Raw genomic sequence first — 24,467 nt, forward strand, 5'->3', positions numbered from 1 at the left:
CCTGCGTTGGTGACTGCGTTTTACGAACAGTTCCCATCCCGACCGCATCCGGATCGGCAGACCCGGGGGAAGGGCCCTGCGGTGCGGGATAGTGTTGTGACTCAGGGCCAGCCTGTGGGTCCGACAGCCGGGTCCGATGTATCGGAGGACTCAGATGTGGGGGAGGAGGGAAACGAACCGGCTGATGATGATTTGGAGACTTTGCAGAGTCCTCAGCCGGGAACCTCTTCTCAGCTGTGTGAGCCCGAGAGTGCGGAGGATGATGACCCACAGCTGGCCCTGTTCAAGGACGCCCGACGCAGGAGGCAGACGAGCAGGGACAAACAAAGAAAGGCTATGGGACTCCTCGGGAGGAGGCACAGGGAGACCACGCCCTGAGCTCTCTATAAAAGAAGTGTTTGGGGAGGGGCTGGTTGCTGAAAGCAACTTTTCCGTTTGAGAAGTCAAGCTCTTGTATTCTTGTAACAGTGTAATTAAAACTTGGCAGAAGCCTTTTGGTCTTGGACGCTTTCCAGACTCTTCTTTTGATTAGGGGTGCGAGAAGAGGGCTGGTTCAGAACACCCACAGAGAGGGCCTCCTCAGGGTGCCACCGGTCAGAGAATGTAGACTGGTGGCCCCCAGGGGGAGATCTTTCTCTGTGGGCGCTCCGGAGCTTTGGAACCAGCTACCGGTTGAGCTCTGGACGGCGCCGGATCTTCGCTCCTTTCGCCGCGATCTGAAAACATACCTGTTCGAACAAGCCAGCCTGGCCTGAGGGTGGGATTGCAGGGGTTTTTATTATCATTTTATTGGGGGTTTTATTAATCTATTGTTTTTTATGGGCATGTATTTAATAACTTTTTAATTTTTGTAACTTTATGTTTTATTCTTGCCCTGTACACCGCCCTGAGTCCTTCGGGAGAAGGGCGGTATAGAAATATTAATAAACTAAAAACTAAACTAAACTAAACTAAATAGATAAGATGTGCATTTTGAATATAAGATATTGTAATGAACTGAGATAAAGGAAACTTTGGTCATGTAAAATTTAGAAGTATAAATTTGAATATTGATTTGTGCATAAAGGTCATGTAAAGGTGATTAAGATATACATAAGCTTTACTGATGAATGTAATAAATATGTCCTTATGTAGTGGTAAGGCAAAAAAAAATTACTTTTATGATATAGTACATACAAAGAGGATGAGAGAGGAAGTATTAAATGTTGAAGTAAAAGAAATTTTGGTTATTAAATTTAAGATATTTGAAAATTATTAGAAAATAAGAATATTATATTATATTATAAATTTGTTGATGTAGATGGTGAAAACTAATATAGATAAGATGTGTATCCTGAGCACCAGTCTCTGTGAGGAATTGTGATAAAGGAATTGGGGTCATTTAAAAATCTGGAAATGATAAATATTAAATGTTAAATTTAAATATTAATGGAAAATTAAAACTGGGAGAAATTTACCAGGTCATTGGTTGTCTAAAAGATTGAATGTTAAAACAATTAAGATATATATAAACTAAAAACTATTGATAAATATCAGAAAGTTATTTTTTATTTGATTGATAGAATAAGAATTGTATCAATTTAAATATGAGACAGTATATATTAAGGGGGAAAGAGAGGGAATATTTACTGTATTAGTTTGAGATTCGCACGAATGATATCTGTATGTAATTGAATTATTGTAACTCAGCCGCCACGTTGCTTTTCAAATGTAATACTAGAAAATCAATAAGAAATTTTTTAAAAAAGATTCTAGCAGGATTGGTACAGAGGAAATCATTGAAAAACTGGGATTAACAAGAAGCAGGGCTTTTTTTCTCATAGAACGCTCAGAATGGAGTTCCGGCACCTTTTTTGGATGGCACCTTGTAGGGTAGGCAAGGCGGGTTGTATGACATGTGAGTTCCGCCACCTTTTTCTTTTACAAAAAAAAAAGCACTGACAAGAAGAATGTAAAGATGTTCCTCCTGTTCTGTCAGAAACAGCTTGTCGGGGCAAGAAGACATCATGGAAACTTCTCTGACTAAAGAATATACAGTAAGTACTGTATATAAGTAGTTGGAGAGTTTTGTCTTTGTGGTTCATGTGTTTCTGTTTTGCAAGGCAACAGGAAATGAGGCAGAATAAAGGAGAAAAAACAGTGATTTCTCAATAATAATGAGACATATAGATTGCCAATTGCCCACAAGGGTAAGGAATTCTTGAAGCTGCAGATGCAATGTATTTGAAAATGCCAGCTTGGGGAAGCTTGCCCCATCCTATGACAATGATATAGCCACATTGCTAACCAGCAAAGTTTTTGTAGATGTTAAAACACATCTTATGTATGGAATCTAATAGTAGTGATACTTTGGATGGATGGATGGATGGATGGATGGATGGACCAATCGGTCCTGTTTTTATCTGTTTATCCATTTATCTAAGCCTTTTCTTCCTCCTCTGATAAGCCCATGGTGACTTTAACTCTTTGTAAAATGTACGGTATATTGTAAGCAGCCATTGCAAACAGTAAGTCACAATTTCTGTCCTTTCCATTATTTAATCTACCAATTGAAATCATTCTGAGCTGCCTGCAAAGGCAGAAAAGAGCAGATAATGAGTAGAGCAAAGATGATGCAGAGTTCTGTGGGATAATAGGCTAGGGAGATAGATCCCAAAATGTTGGCACAAAATTAGCCAAGGCTGAGAGTGATGATAATTTCCAATGCCCTGAATCCAATGGAAATTGCAAAATCCTCTCACCATTGTCTTCCAGGCTGGATTCAGGACAGATGCAGGCAATGTCATGTCAGCAAAGGGAGGTTTCATTTCAGCTATTTAGGATTTGCTATTTTAGAAGTTTTTAATCTGTGTAATTGGGTTATAAACCCATTTTCTTTCTTTTTTGTTATTTTTGTTTTTATTAAAACAAAAAGACAAGCTGTAGATATGCATGAATGTATTGGAATTAGAAATGCAATTGACGATTGCTTTCTAATAAGGATTCAATTAATTTCTTTATCAAGGTGAATTTGCAGTCTTTAAATGTCTGTGGGAATGACCCACATATTTTGGCTGTATCTAAATACAGTGTGCTGTAATATTCCCTCCTAAATTAAGGCAATCTAATATTTTTGTATTGTAGTTTGTTGCTGGTATGCTTTTAATCTTATGCGATACAATCTTCCAAATGTCAGAAGTGATACTTCAAGGTAAACATCTATACTGTCGTTCTGCAGCCAAGGTAAACTGGTTTGTACAAGAAACATAATGAACACATTTCTCAATAAGAACCAATCATTTCTATGTGGCGTGCTACTTGGAAGGTTGCTGTAGATCTTGTAATCAAACAGGCTCATCAACGTTTCTTTCTTTCTTTGTAATGTTTACACCGCAATCTTTCCATTCCAGGCATTTTAACCAATCAAGACAAACAGAGATGAGACTACATATTGGGAGCAGCTTGGGAGCCTGGCCTCTTTAGCAAATCTGATACAAAATCCTTATGGTTAGCAAGCCAACACACCATCAGGATACACTTGGATTTCCTAAAGATACCAGAAAAAAAGGCACACATTACGGTAAGCATCTGCTTGCACTTGTGTTTTTAAATCTTTGGCCATAAATACTTCAAATTTGTGACATGTATTAGTGACAAATGAAGGCTGTATGGAATCACTGGCCTAAACTGAGAATGGGGATGATTAATCTGAATTTTAGAAAATAATATTGTCGTAGCTGATCCTTGCCCCAATCTTAATTTACACTGTGGAATTATTCTAGAAGAGTTCATTCCATACTGTATGTCCGAAGTTTACCATGCAAATGGAATAGCTGGGAGAGGGGGGTTTTTTTGTACAAAGGAACAACATACTGCTTTGTATATTTTTACAAGTGCGGAAATGTTTTCCAGTGCTGAAACTAAGAGATTAGAACAATGGTAGAGAATTTACTTGTTTGAGCACTAGATGGTATCATGAAACACTTGTAGAGCTTTTCAAATATTGTCTAAACAAGAACATTGACAAAACTGACATGGCTGAAGAAGAAGAATATAGACTTTCTGCCATTGGCAACATCCTATAAATAATATATACAAGTGTGTGTTTAATGGTTTTAATAGATTACTTGGGGATTCACTCCTAGATGACACAACATCTAGGTTTATTGTGTTCAAGGACTGTTTAAACATCTCTTTCAAAAAAGCTGTCTTTATCAGCCCTTGAAGGAAGCAAGATCAAGAAACAGGCTTAATTGTGTGTCTTAGAACAGTGGTTCTCAACCTGGGGTCTGTGGACCCCTGGGAGGGGAACAATGTCATCACAGAGGAAGGCTTGAAAAAATGTTATGATTTAAATTTTAAGTTAAATCTTGGGGTTCCATTGCCATGGTCCGTGGCCACAAAAGGAACTTAAAGGGGTGGTGGTGGTCCATGAGGAAATAAAGGTTGAGAACCATTGTCTTAGAATGTTCTTTATTGTTGTAGGGTAGAATCACAGAATCTTAAAAACTTGTCAAAATTATTGACTGTTCCTCTTTACACAGAGCTAAATCAAGGTGGGCTTATTTTGTGTTTCTTTCTTTTGCTTTCCTCTTTCTTAGGAATTACTAATCTTTTCTGCATCTCCCCACCTCCTATTAATGGTCCATTCATTCTTTCTCAAGGCCTAATCTACTTTCCTTCACACCCACCTCCCCCATCAGAATTATTCCCCTCCCTCAGTTGCAGATGACCCAGCATCTTGCCAAGGTTAACGGACAAGTGTGAAAGGGAAGAGCTAGGTAGACTTGGAACTTGTTCCTTCCCTTTTGTCACATGGAGGGTCCAACATGGAAAGAAGCAAAGTATTGGTAGCAGTTCAAGGGAATGTGAAAATTTTAGATGGAAGTACTATACACCTCAGAGTAGCCCTTCCAATGAGTAAAATTTTCTAAATGTCCTAGCTTGCATTGAAAACCCAGTATATATTATACCTTTTATTCTTCTTCCTCATACAGAAGAAGAATGATCAGTCACAATAAGATCATTCCAATGCACATTCTTGTAATCAGCTACCTACTCATGAATCTGGCCATTTTTTGGTTCATCTTGTGGATTTTCCAGATTTGACCCCCATGGTCAGATTGTCAAAAGCAGCTCTAAAACTTTACATTATTATCTAGTAATTATTCAACAATGGATTATTTCCTTCTGGGAGGGGCACTGCTCATCCTCACTTAATAACCCATATCTTAGCAACTTATCAAAGTTACAATGGACCTCCTGGTTCCAGAGTTCTGACCTCACTCTCAGTGGTCACATGATTGTACTTCAGCTATCGGATCATTTTTATGGCAGACTGCAGTTTTCCATAGTCACATGACTGCAATTTGTGATGTTTTTACTGGTTTCCAGCAAAACAACAACAATCCATAGGGATACATTGATATGCTTAACACATTAAATTGTGTTCACTTAATGACTGCTGTGTTCGCTTAATGATCATAGAGTTCATTTAACAACTGCTGCAACAAAATCATAAAATTGAGTCTGGTCATGTGATTGCCTCGAGTTATGACTTTCATAACTTATGATGGAAATTCTGGGCTCCATTACAATCATAATTTCAAGATTACCTGTATGTGGTCACACTTATTATCACACCATTGTTAAGTGCATTAACTTAGCCCATTTTGTCTTTCAAGCTCTGTCATAATTTATGCACTGACCAGGTGAGGAGAAAAATACAACAATTTACCAGTATAAGATTTGAATGGTAATTGATTTTATATATATAGAATGGAATGGAATGGAATGGAATGGAAGACTTGGAAGGGACCCTGGAGGTCTTCTAATCCAGGCAGGAAACCCTACACCATTTCAGACAAATGGTTGCCCAATCTCTTCTTAAAAACTTCCAGTGCTTGAGCATTCACAATTTATGGAAGCAAGTGGTTCCACTGATTAATTGTTCTAACTGTTAAATAGTGGGCTATTATGTGCAGGAATGACGACAGAAGGCTGAGTACAGGATAACTCATACTCTATTTCTTGCTAGAACTGTACTGAAGCATGGACTGCAACCAGTTGCAATATATATTCTAGCCCCTAGGTGGCAGCCAATAGGTTTGAACCAACTCTTGCCGCATGGGGCTAGCCAATTGCAGGACAAGGAGACAGTCTGGGTTTCTGGAGAGCCGTTAGCTGCTCCAGCAACCCACGTGGTGTATCACCAAAACCCAGTACATAACACTAACTATTTTAATATATAAATATAATCTGCAGTAGAAGTTCCAACTTCATGAAATAGCTGTTGTTAGGGTTTCAGATACCTAAAGTTCTACAACGAATAAGAAAAGAACCCATATTTATTAGACGGAACCATATCCAGCTGGTCTGGCAAAGGTTTACCAGCATCTCTAAAATCAATTCTCTGTCTACTTTTGCTCTGTCTCTTGCTTTTGGGTAAATAACCTTAAAGCATTATTTTATATATGAGCTTTTTATACCTTGCATTAGAGAAGAGTTCTTTTAACTCCTGCATTTGCAGCCTACCATTCGTAAGTATTGCTTATTGAAATTATTGTTGTTGTGTTGTGTCTGAGGCAGGGAGGAATGTTTCATTCAGCCTTCTATCCTTCCGAGGTCGATAAAATGAGGACCCAGATTGTTGGGGTCAATAGGCTGATTCTGTGAACCACTTAGAGAGGGCTGTAAAGCATTGTGAAGCGGTATATAAGTATAAGCTAGTGCTCTTTGTTTTCATAAAAAGCAAAGGTGTATTATGCTCAAAACCAACTACATCCCTTTCAGTGCTGATGGATGTGAACAGAGAAAAGAGGCCATAATCAAATGGTGTAATGGCTAATGCAAATAAAAAAAATCTATGAAACAAAGCAACCTTTTCTTCTAAATCAGATGTAATCTAGAGTGGAGTTTCTCAACCTTTGTGGTATCATGATCCCGTAAAATAATTATGTGATCTCCCCCCCACCTTATTATATTTGGTTCAGAATCTGTTTCACATATGCACAACTGGATCATTTCCAAAAGTCACACCTGGCACCTGGGCTCTCCTTCTGTAACCTTTGTAGCTCACAGTAACCACTGCTGCAACACACATTTGACACACCCCAGGCAGGGCCAAGACACTCTTGTCTGTCTCACCTTCCTTGCCTTACAAGGCTTCTTCCAGTGGGGAAGGTCTCCTGAATCCCTGAAGTTGAGCGTGCTGCAAGTCTACCCTAAGAAACCCAAACTCATAGGATTCTATCTGTGAAAGGGTATGTGGGGGAAAAAATCTGGTCATTGCTAAATAAGGAACAGATGCAGAATGGCTCTTTTGCACAAAGGAAGGAGTGAGGAATCTTTTCATAGTACAGGACTAAGAGGCACAAAAGTTTAAATATTGTTTCTGCATTAACTAGAATGTTTTAATTATGGCTTCCTACATTTTCTTCAGTAAGGAATTACTTATCAGGAGTTCTTAGATTCTTGTGAGTTTTTCTAATTGCTAATAGTCCTGCCTCTAGGTGAAATCTGACATTCAAAAGGGATTATTCTCTTCTGAGAGATAGAAGAGAAGAGATTTGCATCTTCCAGGACTGGGTGCACTAGAATCTAACATTAAACTCCCCCAGAAAAGACTCCAAGAAGAGTGATTATTGGAAAAGGGAGAAGTTGAACACCCTGGTCTTCATTGGATCACCTTAGGCAATGCTTAGGAGCAGGCTGGGATTTTTCCAGGCCCTGTTGTGAAGAGTGCAAAGGCTGTTGAAAAAGAATTCTGGTATTTGGATCATATATGGAGCCTAGTCTAGTCTCAGCAGTCAGCAAAGTCTCCCATGTCCACACTGAGAAGGGATGAGCAACTCCCTCTTTCAGTTTTGCTTCTGTGCCCCAAATTTACAATTTGAGACCTTCTGGTATTGGGAATGTGTTGGCACATGTGTAGGTACCATTCTATCAGCAATAACTTTGAACGTTCGTTGAATGAATGGCCATTAATCAAGGACTACCTGTATAGCAATAGGAAACCAGAATAACTTACACAAGCTATTTTTATTTATATGCAAACCAATACAATGTAAATAAATAGACCAGTTTGAACATGCTAGGTTTTTTTAAGGGAAATTGCTAAACAAATCTATTATATTTGTGAGACACAGGATAGTGAATGTATCGGGGATTTGTTTCTATTTTCATTGTTTGAATAAAAAAATTATAATTCACCTTATTGGAAAGTTATGCTAATAATTCACCTTACTGGAAAGTTATATTTCCTACCTTGTAGGAAATATGGACATTTTGATCTATTTTTTTCTAGGCTACACAGATGCATCACATGGAAGCCATGCCCACCCCATTGCCAGCAATAGCAAAACAGTCCTGATACGTTGCATGACATCACATGACGTTCAGAGTTTGATATGTCTGGGGATATTAGAGGGATTACATGATCAAGCAACATCAGTGTAAGGACAGCATGCAGAATAATTGTTGACTCGATGGAGTCCAAGAACGTAAACTTCCAAATTTTCAGAGGCAAAAACCTCAGGGAGAAATTTCTATTTGTTTTGCAGAACATTGAATTTAGTAAAGAATAACCATTTTGAAGTTATGCCATAAGTAAATTTTATGGAAATGCCACAGAAAGTGTATAAAATATTGCATATCTTGTTCCAAATCTTCAATGTTTTTATTTCTTACTAGTTCTATTTTTATGACCTTAATCAAAGAAATAAAGCAGAATAATGCCTTACTGCTGTTATTTTGGAAATTCATATTGTGGATTTCAGCACTGCTATACACCTTAATTGGATCTAGAGCCCACTTCTACCTCTCCTTTTATCTAACAGTTTTTGTTCTCAGATATAGGTACAGATGTTGAACATCTGGTATCCCATCATCCATAGATATATATGGAAGAGAGAAACCAAGTGATGAGATGTATATTGTGACATCACAATGCAAGCCCAGCAATTTATATATTTGCATCCAAGGTTGGGCACAAGCACAAGCAAACAGAATTTCTGCCATAACATCACAAAGTACTTCACATTATTTATTTATTTTCATCATTGTACTTGGTAGCTGTCTCCTATTAGTAGATCTCCAAAATAATGATGAATGTAATTTAGATGAAAAAAATCTCTGTGTAAAGAAACATAGAGTAGAAAAGAGAAACATGGCAAAAAGGTAAAAGGAAATGGCAGAGAAGAGAACGAAGATAGCAGGTCTGGAAGAGAATGGAGACAGCAGGTCTGGGTAAATCCTGCCATGCTACCTGAATATGTAAAACTGAACGCACAAGGTGCATAAACCTTTGAAGTTGATTCTCCACTAAGATATCCATTCCATTTTGCATAGAATAAGAAGTCACTTCAAAAGGAATGTCTTCTACTGAACATGTTTTGAATTTAAATTTGTGTTGTTGAAGAACATTTCCATTTCCTTTAAACAGCAGGACACAAACTAGACATTTTTGCTTTGTATCTGCAATTTACAATAATATCATATGAAGATCTGAAAGCACTAATGAGAAGAATCCCCTTCAACAACAGCAGACACCTGCATCTTTTGCATCAAGAAGGGGAAGAAGGATTGGTTTAAAAAAAAACCTGCATTATTTAGCAGTTCTTAAAAACACAGCTAAGCAGGTGCTGAAAGTTGGCTGAAGTTTGTAAAAATTAGAAATCTTTAAAACAGTGGAATAACCAGAAATACATCAACTCAAGGGAGAAGTGGGGAGACATATATTTGTTTTGTATAGCTGGATCCACCGATACTTCTTTGTTTCCTTCTCCATTAAACTCAGTTTTAGGTTATTTTAGTTAGCTGTGCTATCTTATTGCTGATTAAATGCAAAAATGTAATTAGGTTCCTTAGGTTATTGTGGTTGTTATTATAATTAGATAATGGGGAAAAATCTTCTAGTAAAGTTTTCACTAAAATCTAGATCAGAGGTCTTCAAACTTGGCCCTTTTATGACTTGTGGACTTCAACTCCCAGAATTCCTCAGCCAGGCTGACTGAGGAATTCTGGGAATTGAAGTCCACAAGTCATAAAAGGGCCAAGTTTGAAGACCCCTGATCTAGATTATGTAGAAAGTTGCCTTTCCAACCTTGTATCGAAATTTCTTGCCTTTTTTTTAAATTGCAACTCTTAAGTGTCCACTAGATCTAACATAATTATCACTATGTCAAATAAGGTACTGATGCAGTTGCATCTTAAATGTTGTCTGTGGTAACAAGTGATGTCTAACAGCAGAATAGAAAGAAGTATCAGAAAGAATCAAGTATATATAGCTGAAGTAATAGTTCAAGTAGGTCAAGTAGTTGTTATGTATAGATTTGAATGGCAACTTTTCTACAGCTTTCTTGCACTGAAAAACCTTCCGCTAGTTTACCTTGTAAGATTATTACATCATTGTAACCTGGAACCTAGGAAGGAGCAAGAAGAAATAAGCCAGAGACTCAAGATGTAACAAGGCAAGATGTAAACCAGGGGTCTTCAAACTTGGCCCTTTTATGACTTGTGGACTTCAACTCCCAGAATTCCTCAGCCAGTGTGCCTGATTTAAGCTGTTCCAAATAAAGCTACCTTTTGCAGTTGACAGATGGTGATTTTGTCAATGCTGATGGTGTTCAAGTGGTGCTCCGGTGGTTTGAGGTTGCAACCAAGGTGCCTATTTCCTATTAGTGCCATCTTCGCTTTCTTTTGCCAGAGTTAAATTTGTATCCAGCTAATAGTTCCAGCAGCATATTGCATCACAGTGTGTTGTTGTATTGTACAGTCCAGGCATTGACAGCTTTGATGATGTTTACCACAATTCAGTTTTCTTACTCTTTGGATGTACTCTTTACTAATCACATTTTTAACTTATTCAGGTTTGATGTCATCCAACTGTAAAATGCCCAGATACCTGTAGGCTTCATCCTGATGGCGTCTGATGGTTTGGCTATTCAGCATTTCAATTCCATTGCTGTTTGTGATTTTATTACACTTTATTGCTACTGCGCCATACTTCTCTAGGCCAAATTCTGTTGCTATATCTGTGCTAAAATTTGGTACAGTACTTTTCAGTGACTGGATTTCAATTTCTAATTTTCCATAAAGCTTCAGATCATCAATATAAAACAAAGGTGGCATTTCGTTAGCATTTTTTGCAGTTTGATAGCTGAAATTTGTTTTCTTCCAAAGTGCTGAAAGTAGGATCATGGCAATGGCAAATAATAAGCCAACTTGCAAGATGCCTCTCCTAATTTTACATGCCCATATTTTAATTTTCCAGCCACCAATTCTGTATTCCACTGATTTTTGCTATAAATATTCCAATGTTTGTACTGACACCATGTGTTTCTAGCACTTGATAATCCAGCTATGGAGTAAAGAATCAAATGCCTTTTTATAATCAATTCTGACCATATGTAAATTGTTCTTTTGGCTTTTTTCAATAACCATTAATCAAAAGTTGATCTTTTATAACAGACATGTCAAACACAAGGCCCGGGGGCCGGATGCGGCCCGCAAAGTGGTTTCATGTGGCCCGCGAAGCCATCCTGGAAACAGTGAGGGAACAGCCCCCACTGCCTTGGCCCTGGCCCAGAGACCCTCCTTCTGCCAGAGACCCTCAGATCTGTCCCACTCCTGCCCAGGCCCCTAAAGGCACCCTTGATGGGAATGATGTAGAGCTGGCCACGCCCACCCAGTAGGCCACACCCACCCTGGCCATACTCACCCGGCCCCCTGAGGGCAACTGCAATACTGATGCGGCCCTCAATGAAATTGAGTTTGACACCCCTGTTTTATAACTTTGCTTTTCTTTTAATTACCTTTCTTTCTGTTAGAAGGAATTGTTGTTGTTGTTGTTGTTGTTGTTATTATTATTATTATTATTATTATTATTATTATTATTATTATTATTATCCTCCCTCTTTGTAATCTTGTATTACATCAATGTCTGGCTCTAATCATAGTTCACAATAGTTATCTCTTGTGGGGATATTTTAGGTATTTAAATAATAATGATAGTAACAGCTCTCCTACTTACATGTATTATGTTCTCAAACTTTCTTCTACCTTTTTGCAGTAAGTACTCTTTAGTAACTGTCTGTATTGTAGTTGGGAGAACTAAATAAATGTGAGATAAAAATGCATGGAATTCCACCTTTAGTTTACATTTTTTTATTATTGGCATACGTATACCACATTTCTGCAGCAAACTTGGCTTATTGCAGTCAAACCATAGCTGATATTGATTCTGTGTGCTTCAAATAAAATTTTTTTCCTATCCAATATTTATACTATAAAATTTTAAATTATCAGATAGAGCTTACATATGTGCAGCCTCTTGTGTCACCATCTCACCTGGGCCTTTTTTATTTTTAATCTTAATACTATTTTTTATTATTATTTAATGATAATAATCTCAATAAGGATACGATCCCTAAATTTGGATTATCCTAAAACATTATCTCCCCACTTTCTCTTGCAGAATGCTTTTTCTGTCCCAGAGACAATAATGCAATGCATTTTTTTTTAAAAAAAATCACTTTGGGAGTCTTTGATATCTCAGGAAACAAAGGCCATTCTCTGTGATGCAGATTAACTGGATTCCACATTCAGATTTAACTACTGATTTATAGAATGGGTTTCTTATTATTCAGATACCACTTTCTTCCTTATCCAGTTCTATTCCACAATACCTGCAGTCCACCAGAAAAGTAAGGTTGTGTTCATTTTACCTTTTTTCCCCATATAAGACCCTGTTTATTGATCCTGTCTTCTTTGCATTGTCATTAACAGTGAATTTTTAGATCTATTAAATGGTGAGCAGTGTTACTACAGTCTCTTATTTTTACACTGATTTTTTCCTACTTTGTTGCTAGCAAAGAATGATATTTTTCTCTCCTAATGCTTTAATGCTGGCATTCCTAATTGCAGTGACCAGCATGGCAGCACTTCTCTGTGCTTTGCATTCCCCCACCCCCCATCATCCTTCTAGATGTGCCATTTCCTATAATTAAGGAAATGGCACATCTCAAGAAATTGCAGGCTGAGGCCTGTGGCAGAGAAAAATGACAGAATAAAATAGAAAGAAAGCTTTGGATTGGCAGGGGAAGCTAATGGAAACACAGAGAAGAAATTGATCTGAAATAAACAACCCTTGGCAAACATTTAGGTGAGATCAGCCTGGCTGGTGGTGAAATTAGATTTAAATCCTGAAAGATAATGTTCTGCTGAATGCGGGTCAGATCATTGAACAGATCTTTATCTGCTCTGAAATGTGCAGTCATCAGAACAATAGAACCCATTACTTCGTTGCCAACTATAAATAGATATCTTGGAGTTAAAACATTGAAATTTAATACCTGAGTTCTCTTGCCCTAATATTATACTGACTTCATCTTTTTCTTTCTCACCATTCACATGATGAAAATGGCCATACAAGCAAGAGAGCTGGAATAGCAATATGAGGTATAGGATGCTCCTGGATAGATGGGAAAAAAATAACTTTAAAACTATGGACTGTTACCTGTCCTAGGTAACTATTTCACTGAACTGCAGTAAAGTAAAGCTGTTGTGTGGTGTGATGCTATTTAATCTGGGCAATTGCGCTCAATTTAAATTTTAAAAATTTAAATATTTTATAATCAATTACTTAATTTAAGGCTTAATTAACTGCAAATTATTTAGCTGGCAGCTGGTATACTAACAACAACCCAAATGTACTATATTAGGTGATAGTTTCTGTCATTCCCACACTGTTTATTCCAGTGAAACCCCACAGTATCAGCCTGGAAAGTCTGATTTAGGCAAATAAGGAATTTTAGGAGTGTAGTCCCAACTGTCTAAGAATTCCTGGAGATGAAGTCTCAAGAGATCTAAAGGGATTTAGTCAGGGAAGCGGTCAGTGATAACATAAAAGGGACAGGATGGCTGGGAGGGACTGTTCATCAGATATAGAAGTGGGGGGAGAGAGAGAGAGAGAGGGAGAGAGAGATTTCGGAAGAGAAAGAGAAAATTGTGTCATTAAGCTGAGAAACCTGTTTGTCTGCTTCTTTTTTCAACTCCTCTGCCTTGGAGCAAGATTGTAAAGATATGAAAATGTAGTAAGTATAAACCTTACCTCTTCTACTGGAATAATTTGTGCACCTTCTCAATCAAATCTGTTTTCATCTAGGGCTATTATGGCACAAAAAATGGGTAATTAATAAATGCTCAGAAAGCAGTCTTAGCAGAAAGCTTATGTGTCCCTCCTCCCCCAGTTAGGCATGGAGGGAATAATACAACCCATTTATATTTGCCAGGACATTTATGCCACACAGTTTGTTTGCTCACAGCTGTCAGAAAACCCCTTTGTCCATAAAAGCAAGGAAAGCTGTCCATGGATGTTGTGCCGGGAGCAAGCTGAGGGCAGTGAAAGTTCTTTAGGCTTTGAAGTGAAAGCTCTTTGGGCTTGGAAAGTTCTTTGACCTTACCCTGTTCCCCCTGCCTCGAATTGTCCCTGGTTATTGATTCCCTGGCAGGCCACCTTCCATTTTCATCCAGCAAGTTCCAGAGCTGGCCAGCTGCCACCGAACTGGTTGCCTTGGCTGCGTTTAGCTGCATAGGGAGTGTACAGAACAGAAACTCTCAGCTGACACAGCCTACTTCTGCAGTAAACAGCCCACATGCACTTAGCCGAGGGGGCTGGGCCTTCAGCCTACGTAACAACTGGAGCGCGGGGATTTATCATTAACTGCTTTAAAGAGCAGCACAGCACTTTGAACAAGCTGGAAGCTCTGGGCTAATTCGCAGGTAAGAATTAATAAGCCAGAAGAGAAAAATCTGAACGTGAATTGCCGGTAGTGACAATATTTTCCAACACAGCAGGTCAATCAGATGTGTACTTAGCAAAATCTACAGGATAGCCATTCATCAAAACCAGGTAGGTTTCTATTCTAGCCTGGGTGACTGGAAAGGTTACATAATCACATTCCAGATTCTTCTCATTCCACTGTCTTCCGGAGAAAGCAAGGTCAGGAAGAATTGAGGGGGAAAGCTACTCTTTCCATGATTTTCACTAACCTAGTAAGTTTTCCACCATTAACTTTCTGACAGAGCTTTGGTGCACAGGATAGACCTGAAATTAAGCAGATACAAGTTGAGACATGATGTCATGCCAACTGACATTGGTTAAAGTTTGTTTATTTTTCTGCCACTATTAATAACATAAGGCAAAAGGATAAGGGAGGAGGGGATGGGGGAAAATAAAGAAAACAAACATGCCTGAATGCAATTTTTCCTGGGTAGTGCATATACGGTGTTTACATGTTTAGAAGGAACATGTGTCAGAGTGCTGCTGCTGGGATCTGACATTTCATTACCGAAGGCCTATTTTGATGGCTCCCCATTATTAAGAACAGTCAGAATATAGATATTAAAAAGCAGGGTGCATATAAGAAGGTTTTTATTATTCTTATAGGCAGAGATGTTGGCCTTGTTCTTGATGTTAGTGAGTTCTCCATGGAGTGTTACAATCTCACAGACGTTATGCTACATTTTTTTTCTATATACTGATCTGTACTGTACTTTCATATGATTCCTGGCAAATTCAGGGAAGGAACCACCATATTCCTTGCTTTTCAGAGGCACGTACTAAGATTAAGAAGTACAACTGGCAGAATTGCTTTGATATAAGAACGTTACAGCAAAACTATCACTCTGAATTTTAATGTAGACTTAATATCTTCATATATCTTTTTTCTAATCTTTAAGCCACAGTTTTTAAAAAATCCACATCCTTTCTGTTGTGTCTCTACATCAAATATCAAGTATCATCTTATACTTAGTTTATATTTAAATTGTCCATGGCAATTGTAGACAAACCACCTCAGATAATCTCAAAGAAAAGAAGGAGAAGAATTATAAGGCAAGAGGAATCTTCTCTAGTAACCTGGCTCCAACTTCCCATCGTCCTGTGCGCTCCCATAGAGAGGCCCTCCTTAGGGTGCCGCCGGTTAGGGAGTGCCGGCGGGTGATCCCCAGAGGGAGGGCATTCTCTGTGGGCGCGCCTGCCCTTTGGAATGATTTACCTGTGGAACTCCGGACCGCCCCAGATCTGCGTTCATTTCACCGGGACCTGAAAACCTGGCTTTTCGATTTATCAGGCCTGGACTGAAGGGGTTTTAGCTTTTTAAATATTGTTTTAATTGTTGGGCTTAATTAATTTAATTTAATTTAATTTTATATTATCTTTTATATTGTAATTTATGCTGCCCTGTAAATCGCCCTGAGTCCTTCGGGAATAGGGCGGTATAGAAATCTAAATAAATAAATAAATAAATAAATAAATAAATAAATAAATAAATAAATAAATAAATAAATGTAGCATTTTACATTTGTTTGGAAACAAACTGGTAGCCACTTCTTGTAGAATAACTATAGTGTGTCTTTGAGTTCCTCTAGAAACCACTTCGACTGCTCAGTTCTATAACATCTGAAATTTCCAGATTAGACACAAGGACAACCCCAAGCAGAACATATCACAATAGTCAGTCTTTGAGGTTACATAGTTCACTGGTGTGTGCTATACTGTAGTTTGAAAATAATTTTAAGGATGAATGTGGCATATCAGCCACAGCTAATCAAACATGATCCTGGATATTGCTTCAATTTGAAGAATGAAAAAGAGATCAAGCTTCAGATACATCTTTCAGGAATGCCACCATTTAACAGCTGGCCATTAACACCCCAATTAACAACTATAAGCCATACACAGTCAAGTACCACATAAATACAATGCATAGAAGAGTGCAGTGCATACATTATGGAGACTTCTGAAGGTCAATGCTCCAGCATGAGTCTGACAGCTTGGAAGAATAAACCTCTGGTCTAGGTGACTGTCTCAGATTGGATCCTGCAACATTATCCTGGGATACATGTATTTGCCTTCATTTTCAGTTCCACTAAAAGCCATGATGACATCATTGGAATGGATGAAGCCAGTATTTATCTCCCTTTCTTTTGATTCCTGAGTGGAGGTTAAGGGACAGGAATTAAAATGGAGGCTTCTGAAAAGCAAACTCTTTCCATTTCTTTTGGATGTGGGAAAGTTAAAATGATAATAGAAGCAAGTCTCCTATTTCTCACTTTTAATTTGGAAAAAAGAAAAAGTGGTTGTGAAGAAAATTGTTGCTGGAAATTGACAGATTTTGTGTGGAATTGTGTGATCTTAGAATGAGAAGATGCAAATGAAGTGCTGTATGCCAACTATCCACTATTGTGGATACTGAAAAGCATTGGAGACTGAATGGAGCCTTTTGATATATACAGTACTGTACTAGTTGCCATTTCACAGACCATTTCCAGAAGATTCCATATGAAATTTACCTGAGAAATAGGAACAGAACCATTACAACAATACTTCTATTCCCAAGTCTGTCAAGTGTTCCAGAGGAATATTATTATTGATTTTGAAAATTGTTGAGGGGTCAAAAAAAATGAACTGGATCATTTTCCCTTTGTCAAGTCCCAAACTTTATCCATTAATATGTCCGAGGTAAACTCAATTCCTATCCTACTCTGAAGCTAGTCTGAAATTGGCCAAGATAATCTCCTTTCTACAGAACTGCCTGCAGCTGAGAAGCTACCACCTTCTTTATAATTTTTACAAAGCATGGTCAGTTAGGGGCCAGTATACAATTACCATTCTCTAATTACTTCACAAGAGCTCTTATGATACTTTATTGTGGGTTCATTTGGGATGGTTTAACATGTCTTCCACCCAGCAGGCATAGCTTTAAAAATCAAATATTGTCTGGCTTTTTTAGTATCTAACTGAGCCCTCTTTCTGTGTTCTGTGTTCCCTAACACAGCATTTCTCAACCTCAGCAACTTTAAGATGTGTGGCCTTCAACTCTCAGACTTCCCCAGCATCTGGCTGGGGAATTCTGGAAGCTGAAGTCCGCACATCTTAAAGTTGCTGAGGTTGAGAAACACTGCCCTAATAAGTACTAACAGCAGGTTAACAATGGACAAGATGTTAATCAGTTATACCCTGAAGTCTTTTGCCTCCTAAGTGCTCCCCGCAGCAAGCAAGCATCGTAGGCAAACAGCTGGTGCTAGCACATGCCTCTTAATCTCTGTGTGTTTTTACTGACTTATGATCCTTTCCTCTCCAATGAATGTATATACAAATATCAAAATGTTAGCGTATCCTGTTTAGATATCTGGTAACCCTATGGTTCAAGGAAAGGCAGGACAGTCAAGTTGGTACAGATTTTCCCCTTGAAGTATCATGTGTGGTGCTTCAAAGATGCACAGCTAATATGTCAATTTTACTATCATAAACAACCCTATCTTATATTAATTTTCTGCAGTCAAGATGATGATGATAATGATCATCATCATCATCATCATCATCATCATCTAGTCCAACCCCCTGCTCAGGCAGGAAACCCTATACCATTTCGGACAAATGGCTGTCCAGTCTCATCTTAAAAACTTCCAGTGTTGGAGCATTCACCATTCAACCTGGAGGCAGGTTGTTCCCCTGGTTAATTGTTTTAACTTTCAGGAAGTTTCTCCTTAGTTCTAGATAGTTTTGTATAAGCCCGTTTACTTACAGTTTTTCCGTAATTCCTGTTAACTTTGTGGCCATGCTGTTGTTTTTTGGAGGGTGTGGATGCTATTTTTTAAAATTGTTTCTTTTACATTTTTATTGTAATTGTGAGCCACCCAGAGTCCTGATACATAAAGATGTATTGTGGTGACCATATAAGTTTCTTTAATAAATAAATGAATTAAAATCTCTACTTTTACTTCTGGCATTGCTGTTTTAAGTGCTATAGATAACGTTTTCCCTTTCCCTAAACTGCTTTCACTTTCAAATTCTCTTTCCCTAATACAGCATGTGGACAGAGTATTTTTAGACTCCTGGCTCAGGTTGTAGATTTGTTTGTCTCAATGTCTCTCTTTCTTGGAAATTCCAAATTGGTCAATCACTTAGAAGTAAATTTCAGACTACAGACTCTTTTTCTTTTGCTTGCACATAGCTCTTAGCTGTCTATGCTTCTTTCTGTTGATCTCACAAATATTCATCTCCTGACTGTTACACATTGTTCTCTTTCTGGAGTGGCGTCTTCTGTCTTTTGATGAACTGATATGTTCTAGGCTCAAATATGCCAACTCCTCATTTATCACACCCCAAACACAGCAATACAGTCATCCTGCCCTTTAGTTAGCAGCTGACAAATAGATGCAAATTCCTGTTTTCTCTAGAACACTTTTCCCATTGTACAGGGTAGAATTTTTATCTTCCAGAAGTTTGGCTTCTATCCAAAAAACCCTGCATGTTTTCGGTCTGTTAAAGCTGTGCTTTACATGTGAAAGAAAAGTCTGCATTTTCAAAGTCCTCAATGTGAACTTTTTTCCACTTTAATTAAGCAAAAAAACACTTCTGTATTGAGCTTGCTAATTTATCTGTAACCAAACCCTGGTTTAGAACAATCACATCACATTTGGGACTAATGAGAAAATGTGTCTGATGAAAGCCAAAATACATGTGCCATGAATAGTTTTGCCTTTTCTTGGAGAAAATATTCATCATTAGTCTACCCATTAACATTTAAACAAAAGCCTATATCATACTCTAAAACTTTGAACATTTACATTTTTGATGATCAATAATATTATTTATCACACATTTAACATTTAAATTATTGCTAAGCACATTGTGCTTTAGATTGTAAGCCGCCCTGAGTCTTCGGAGAAGGGCGGGATATAAATGGGATTAAAATAAAATAAATAAAATAAATAAACAATCCTCCTCAAATTAGTACCACTTTATAAAATCCTAGTAAGACCACAGCAGGAAAACTGCAGCCAATTTTGGTCACCATATCTCAAAAAAGATGTTGAGAGTTTGGAAAAAATTCAGAGATGATCAAAGGCCTGGAGACTAAAACATATGAAGAACGGCTATGGGACTTGGGTTTGGCTAGTCTAAAGAAAAGAAGAAATAGAGGAGACATGATAGCAGTGTTCCAGTATCTGAGGCACTGCCACAAAGCACCAGAGGGAAGGACAAGAAACAATGTTTGAAAAATGATCAGAAAGAGAAGCAACCTGGAATTAAGGAGAAACCTCCTGACAGTGAGGACAATCAACCAGTGAAACAGCTTACCCCCAGAAATCATGGGTGCTCTATCACTGGAGATTTTTAAGAAGAGACTAGACAATCACCTGTGTGAAACAGTATAGGTTCTTCTGCTTGAACAGGGGGCTGGACTAGAAGACCTCCAAGGTCCCTTCCAGCTTCTATTCTATTCTATTCTATTCTATTCTATTCTATTCTATTCTATTCTATTCTATTCTATTCTATTCTATTCTATTCTATTCTATTCTATTCTATTCTATTCTATTCTATTCTATTCTATATCTGTTCTGTTCCTAATTGCAAACTCTTAATTATCTTGTTTCAAAACCCTGATCCTGGTGGTATGATTCTGCTTGGAAACTTTAGTCAGAGTGTTTTCTTTTCATTTGAAACAATAAAACAGAATTCAGGAACAATTTTCTTTATCTGACTTATGTTCCTCTAATTTTTTGCCAGCTGGAAGGAAATAAGAACAATAGAATGAGGTATATTCTTTTTCAGTAACAAACAACATGTATGTGCTTCACAATAATCTTCCAGCAAGTCTGCTCTAGGGATGACAGTTTCATTTTGAAAAAAGAAGATTAAAAGGTTTCCATTTTTAAAAAAGATATAGAATTTTTAAATGTTTTTAAGCCTTGAGTCAGAGGTTTGTGACTCTCAGTGACTGCCCATGAAAGGAAAGAACACCATATTTTTTGCAATGATCACTTGCTGTTTTCCAAGAAAGAGGGATGCCAAACAATAACAAGGCAGAGATTCTTATACACTCTGGGACTGAGAGGCAGGAAATCCAAGGGATCTGATTCCTGGGCATGTTTTCATTCAGGAAGTGAGATAAATGTTTAAACAGGAGCAATCTTTTCCTATTGTAAAACAAGAGCCACTCCTGTAGTCTATGACAGGGTGGAATATTAAGACAACCAGACACGCATGTTTGATTATGAGGGACTCCGGGCTCAGATGACCCTTTTGGCAGACAGGTGAGAACTTTCTTTACATGAGCAAGTGAGGAAAACAGGAAATGACAGAAGAAAAAAGGGGGAAAGAGTTTGCAACAGGAGATGGAGAAAGGAGAAAAGAGAGGCATGGGGAAAAACTGGAGGTGGGAAGAATTTGCAGCCTTATTTCCTTATTTTTCATCAGACTGTTACTGTTCACTGGTATTGCACTACTACTGAGAACTTATAGAAGAGGGAAATATGTGTTTGTGAAGCATTTATCTTTCTCATGGCTCTTAATAATTATTCTGTGATTGCTATTTGGGGTGGTGGTGGTGTTATCCTACCTCTTTTTAAAAATTACTTTTATAAGTAACTCAAGGCAGCAAACATACATGGTATTCCTTCCTCCTCCTATTTTCCCCACAACAAGAATTCTGTGAGGTGAATTGGGATGAGAGAGGCTGATTGATCCAAAGTCACCCAGCTGGTTTTTCATGCTTAAGGCAGGACTAGACCTCCGTTTCCTGGTTTCTAGGCTAGCACCTGAAACAACTACATTTTTAAACTTCATTGTAGGAACTGCTTGTGACTGAAATCATTTTTCCTGATTTCATTTGGAATTCCTTCTTTAGTTCCTATTCTTTGTTACTGAATACTGCATGTCTGCAGTAAACGTGGCTTGTCACAGTTAAAGTGCAGCTGGTACTGACACTGTGTTTCCATATTTTGAGGGGATTTTCTATGGTCTTGACTGAGCTGTTGATATTTGCCAATTTCCTAGAGGGAAATTTCAGTCAGTTTCAGCCCAAGCGGGCAGAATATGGGCAGAAAAATAGGTGATCTTTTGTTCTATTGCTTGGGGTTCACTGACATGTCAGGGATGCTCATGGTTGGTGAGTGGTCTGGGTGACCATGTTAACATGGGGCGGTCTTGCCTCTCACAGTGTGGCTGAAGCTCAGTCCTAATCCAAGTTAGGAGTTACTCCAGCAATGGAAATTGCACTTCCTCCATCCCTCAATAAACATTCAGGAAAGGCAGAAATGCAGTGGCGTTTTGCCATAACATTCTGCTGGCCCTACAGCTTGCCTTCAAATATGAGGCATGATTTACATTGTAGTGCTTTCACATATATTGAGTTAGGTATTCAGCTAAAGGACATGAAAAATGGGGGGGGGGAATAAATAAATGGCGCCATAGTAGTTTAAAAGGCATGGAATACACTAATTGAAATACCAACTCTTTCTTTGTAATAACCTAATTAGGTAGCTGATGCTTGTGCTGTCCACATCCTGCCTTAGCTGTTCAATCCTTCCTTCTCTCTTCAGGCACAAATGGGTTGACAGCATGTAGGCGGAATATAGTGCTGTTTGCAAGAGACATTCTCAGCCACTAGTACCTTCAGCTGGAGACCCAGCAGGAAATGCAGAAGCAAATGGACATTTTAGTCATGGAAAATCTCTATAGGAATATTGCTCCCTTGGTTGTGGTTTTATTTTTAAAGAGTCATTACGGTGACTTTATTGATTTATTTAATTTGGTTTTTATGCCCTCCCACTTGAAATATGACTCTTGACTAGCAAACAACAGTTAAAATAAGAATAAAAAATTCAACAAACCCCTCCCAAAGAAACATCATGCCAGAGGCAATGCACATAACCCCTGAAAAATGAACTCATAAACATCCTGCCCAATGCCCATGGAAAGAATCAAGTTTTTAATGCCTTATGGAAAGTAAGTAGAGTCGGGGCCACGGAGCAGTCATGGCAATAGAAAAGGCAAGTTTCTTTCATTCCATCAGGTAACATTGCTTAATTGAGGGGACCAGAAGTGTGTCAATTTTGTTGGATTTCTGCAGGCAAATAGGAGACAGGTGGATAACCCATTTCAGTGCCATGAAGGGCATTGTAGATGACAACCAGCACCTTGAATTTACTCAGAAACCTACTGAGAGCCAGAATAGTTCATGAGCTGGTGTTATCACAAGGAGTGAACCTAGACCAGGGAGCCATGGGAGCACAGTGGTTAGAATGCAGTATTGCAGACAAACTCTGCCCACTGCCAGGAGTTCGATCCTTCCATCTTTCTGAGGTCGGTAAAATGAGAAGGCAGTATGCTGACTCTGTAAACTGCTCAGAGAGGGCTGTAAAACACTGAGGAGTGGTATGTAAGGCTAAATGCTATTGCTAAGATATATACATAACTACACATACTATCACATTCTGGACTAGCTGGGCTAGCTGCAATTTCTGTATGGTGTAGGATATACAGCAGTAATTCAGAAGGGAAGTAACTAGGAGCAAACCTGATCCAGGAATGTGCACAATTGGTACGCAAAATGTCACTGTGCAAATGCCCTTCTAGCCATGGTTGTCTTTCAAGCTTCAGTTAAGATTTTAGGAGGACCTCAGGTTGTGCAACAGTTCCATCTGGTCAGTACAATCCTTTTCAGAACTGTCAAGTCCTGTGAGGTTGGCAAGGAAGATTGCGATTCTGGAGATATTTCTAGATTCTTTCCTATTAGTAAAATAATGTCACAGAATCTTGAAAGCTTATCAAAGTGATTCTCTTGTACAAGTTATATCTTGTACTTAAGGCATGAATCTCTTTCTCATCACTTGGACTCAAGAACCTTTTCTGTAACAGTGCTACTTCATCCTTTAGCTGTATTGGTCCTCTGTGTTCACATGATTTCTTAGGTGTTTATTAAATGCATCCCCTCCCTCCCCCAGCTCTTCAGCACTTTCTTAAAGGCAGCCAAGCTTGAGACTGTGTATATCTTGGAAGTAAAGTTGTTCCAGACGACAGAGAAGACATGCTTCCCAGTTCCCATGATATAACATTGCTTTATAGGTGAGACCTGGGGCATGCCAACTCTAGGATTTTGCTGGCTCTGAAGGATTTTACTGATAACTGGGAAAAGGCCCTGATCCTATACCATTTAGGGTTTATGGATGGCATCCAGCAACCTTCCAGAAAGGCCTCTGACTGTGAAATGCAGCCCAGGGGATACCACAGAAGAAGTGGGCTGGCAACGAGAGGCAGGCTGCAATGGTAAGTGGGTGTGGGGGGCATCTCCACCCCACACCCCTCCCTAGCTTGATTTTTAGGTATGTATCTCACCACAAAACAAGGGTTTATTCTTGGAGTAGGGCTTACATAAGGCCCACCCACCCACCCACCCCAAATCAGGCTAGGGCTTATTTTCAGGGTAGGTATTACTTTCAGGGAAACACAGTAGTTGTAGATGACATATCAGGGAATATACCATTTGAATGGTACATTTAATATACCATTTGAATAGTCCTCAAGGACAGCCCATTGTAGAGTACATTGTAATCACACACAAGGTGACTTAGGCATGAGTAACCATGAATAGGGCCTCCCTGTCAGAACCCTATGTTTTCTGTACATGGGATTTCTT

General features: G+C 38.5%; 1 protein-coding gene across 2 annotated transcripts in view; it reads left to right on the top strand.

Moving 5' to 3' along the window:
• The first annotated feature begins 3,449 nt into the window (after window positions 1-3,449).
• Window positions 3,450-24,467, top strand: part of ARHGEF37 (Rho guanine nucleotide exchange factor 37) — a 61,569-nt gene continuing 40,551 nt past the window's right edge. For both annotated transcript variants that reach the window (XM_083352717.1, XM_083352718.1), the window contains exon 1: window positions 3,450-3,559. In XM_083352717.1, the coding sequence (XP_083208843.1) occupies window positions 3,484-3,559 (76 nt within the window). In that variant the 5' untranslated portion in view covers window positions 3,450-3,483. The remainder of the gene's footprint in view (window positions 3,560-24,467) is intronic.

The sequence above is a fragment of the Vipera ursinii genome, assembly GCF_947247035.1.
Source record: "Vipera ursinii genome assembly, chromosome: 2".
Classification (NCBI taxonomy): Eukaryota; Metazoa; Chordata; class Lepidosauria; order Squamata; family Viperidae; genus Vipera; species Vipera ursinii.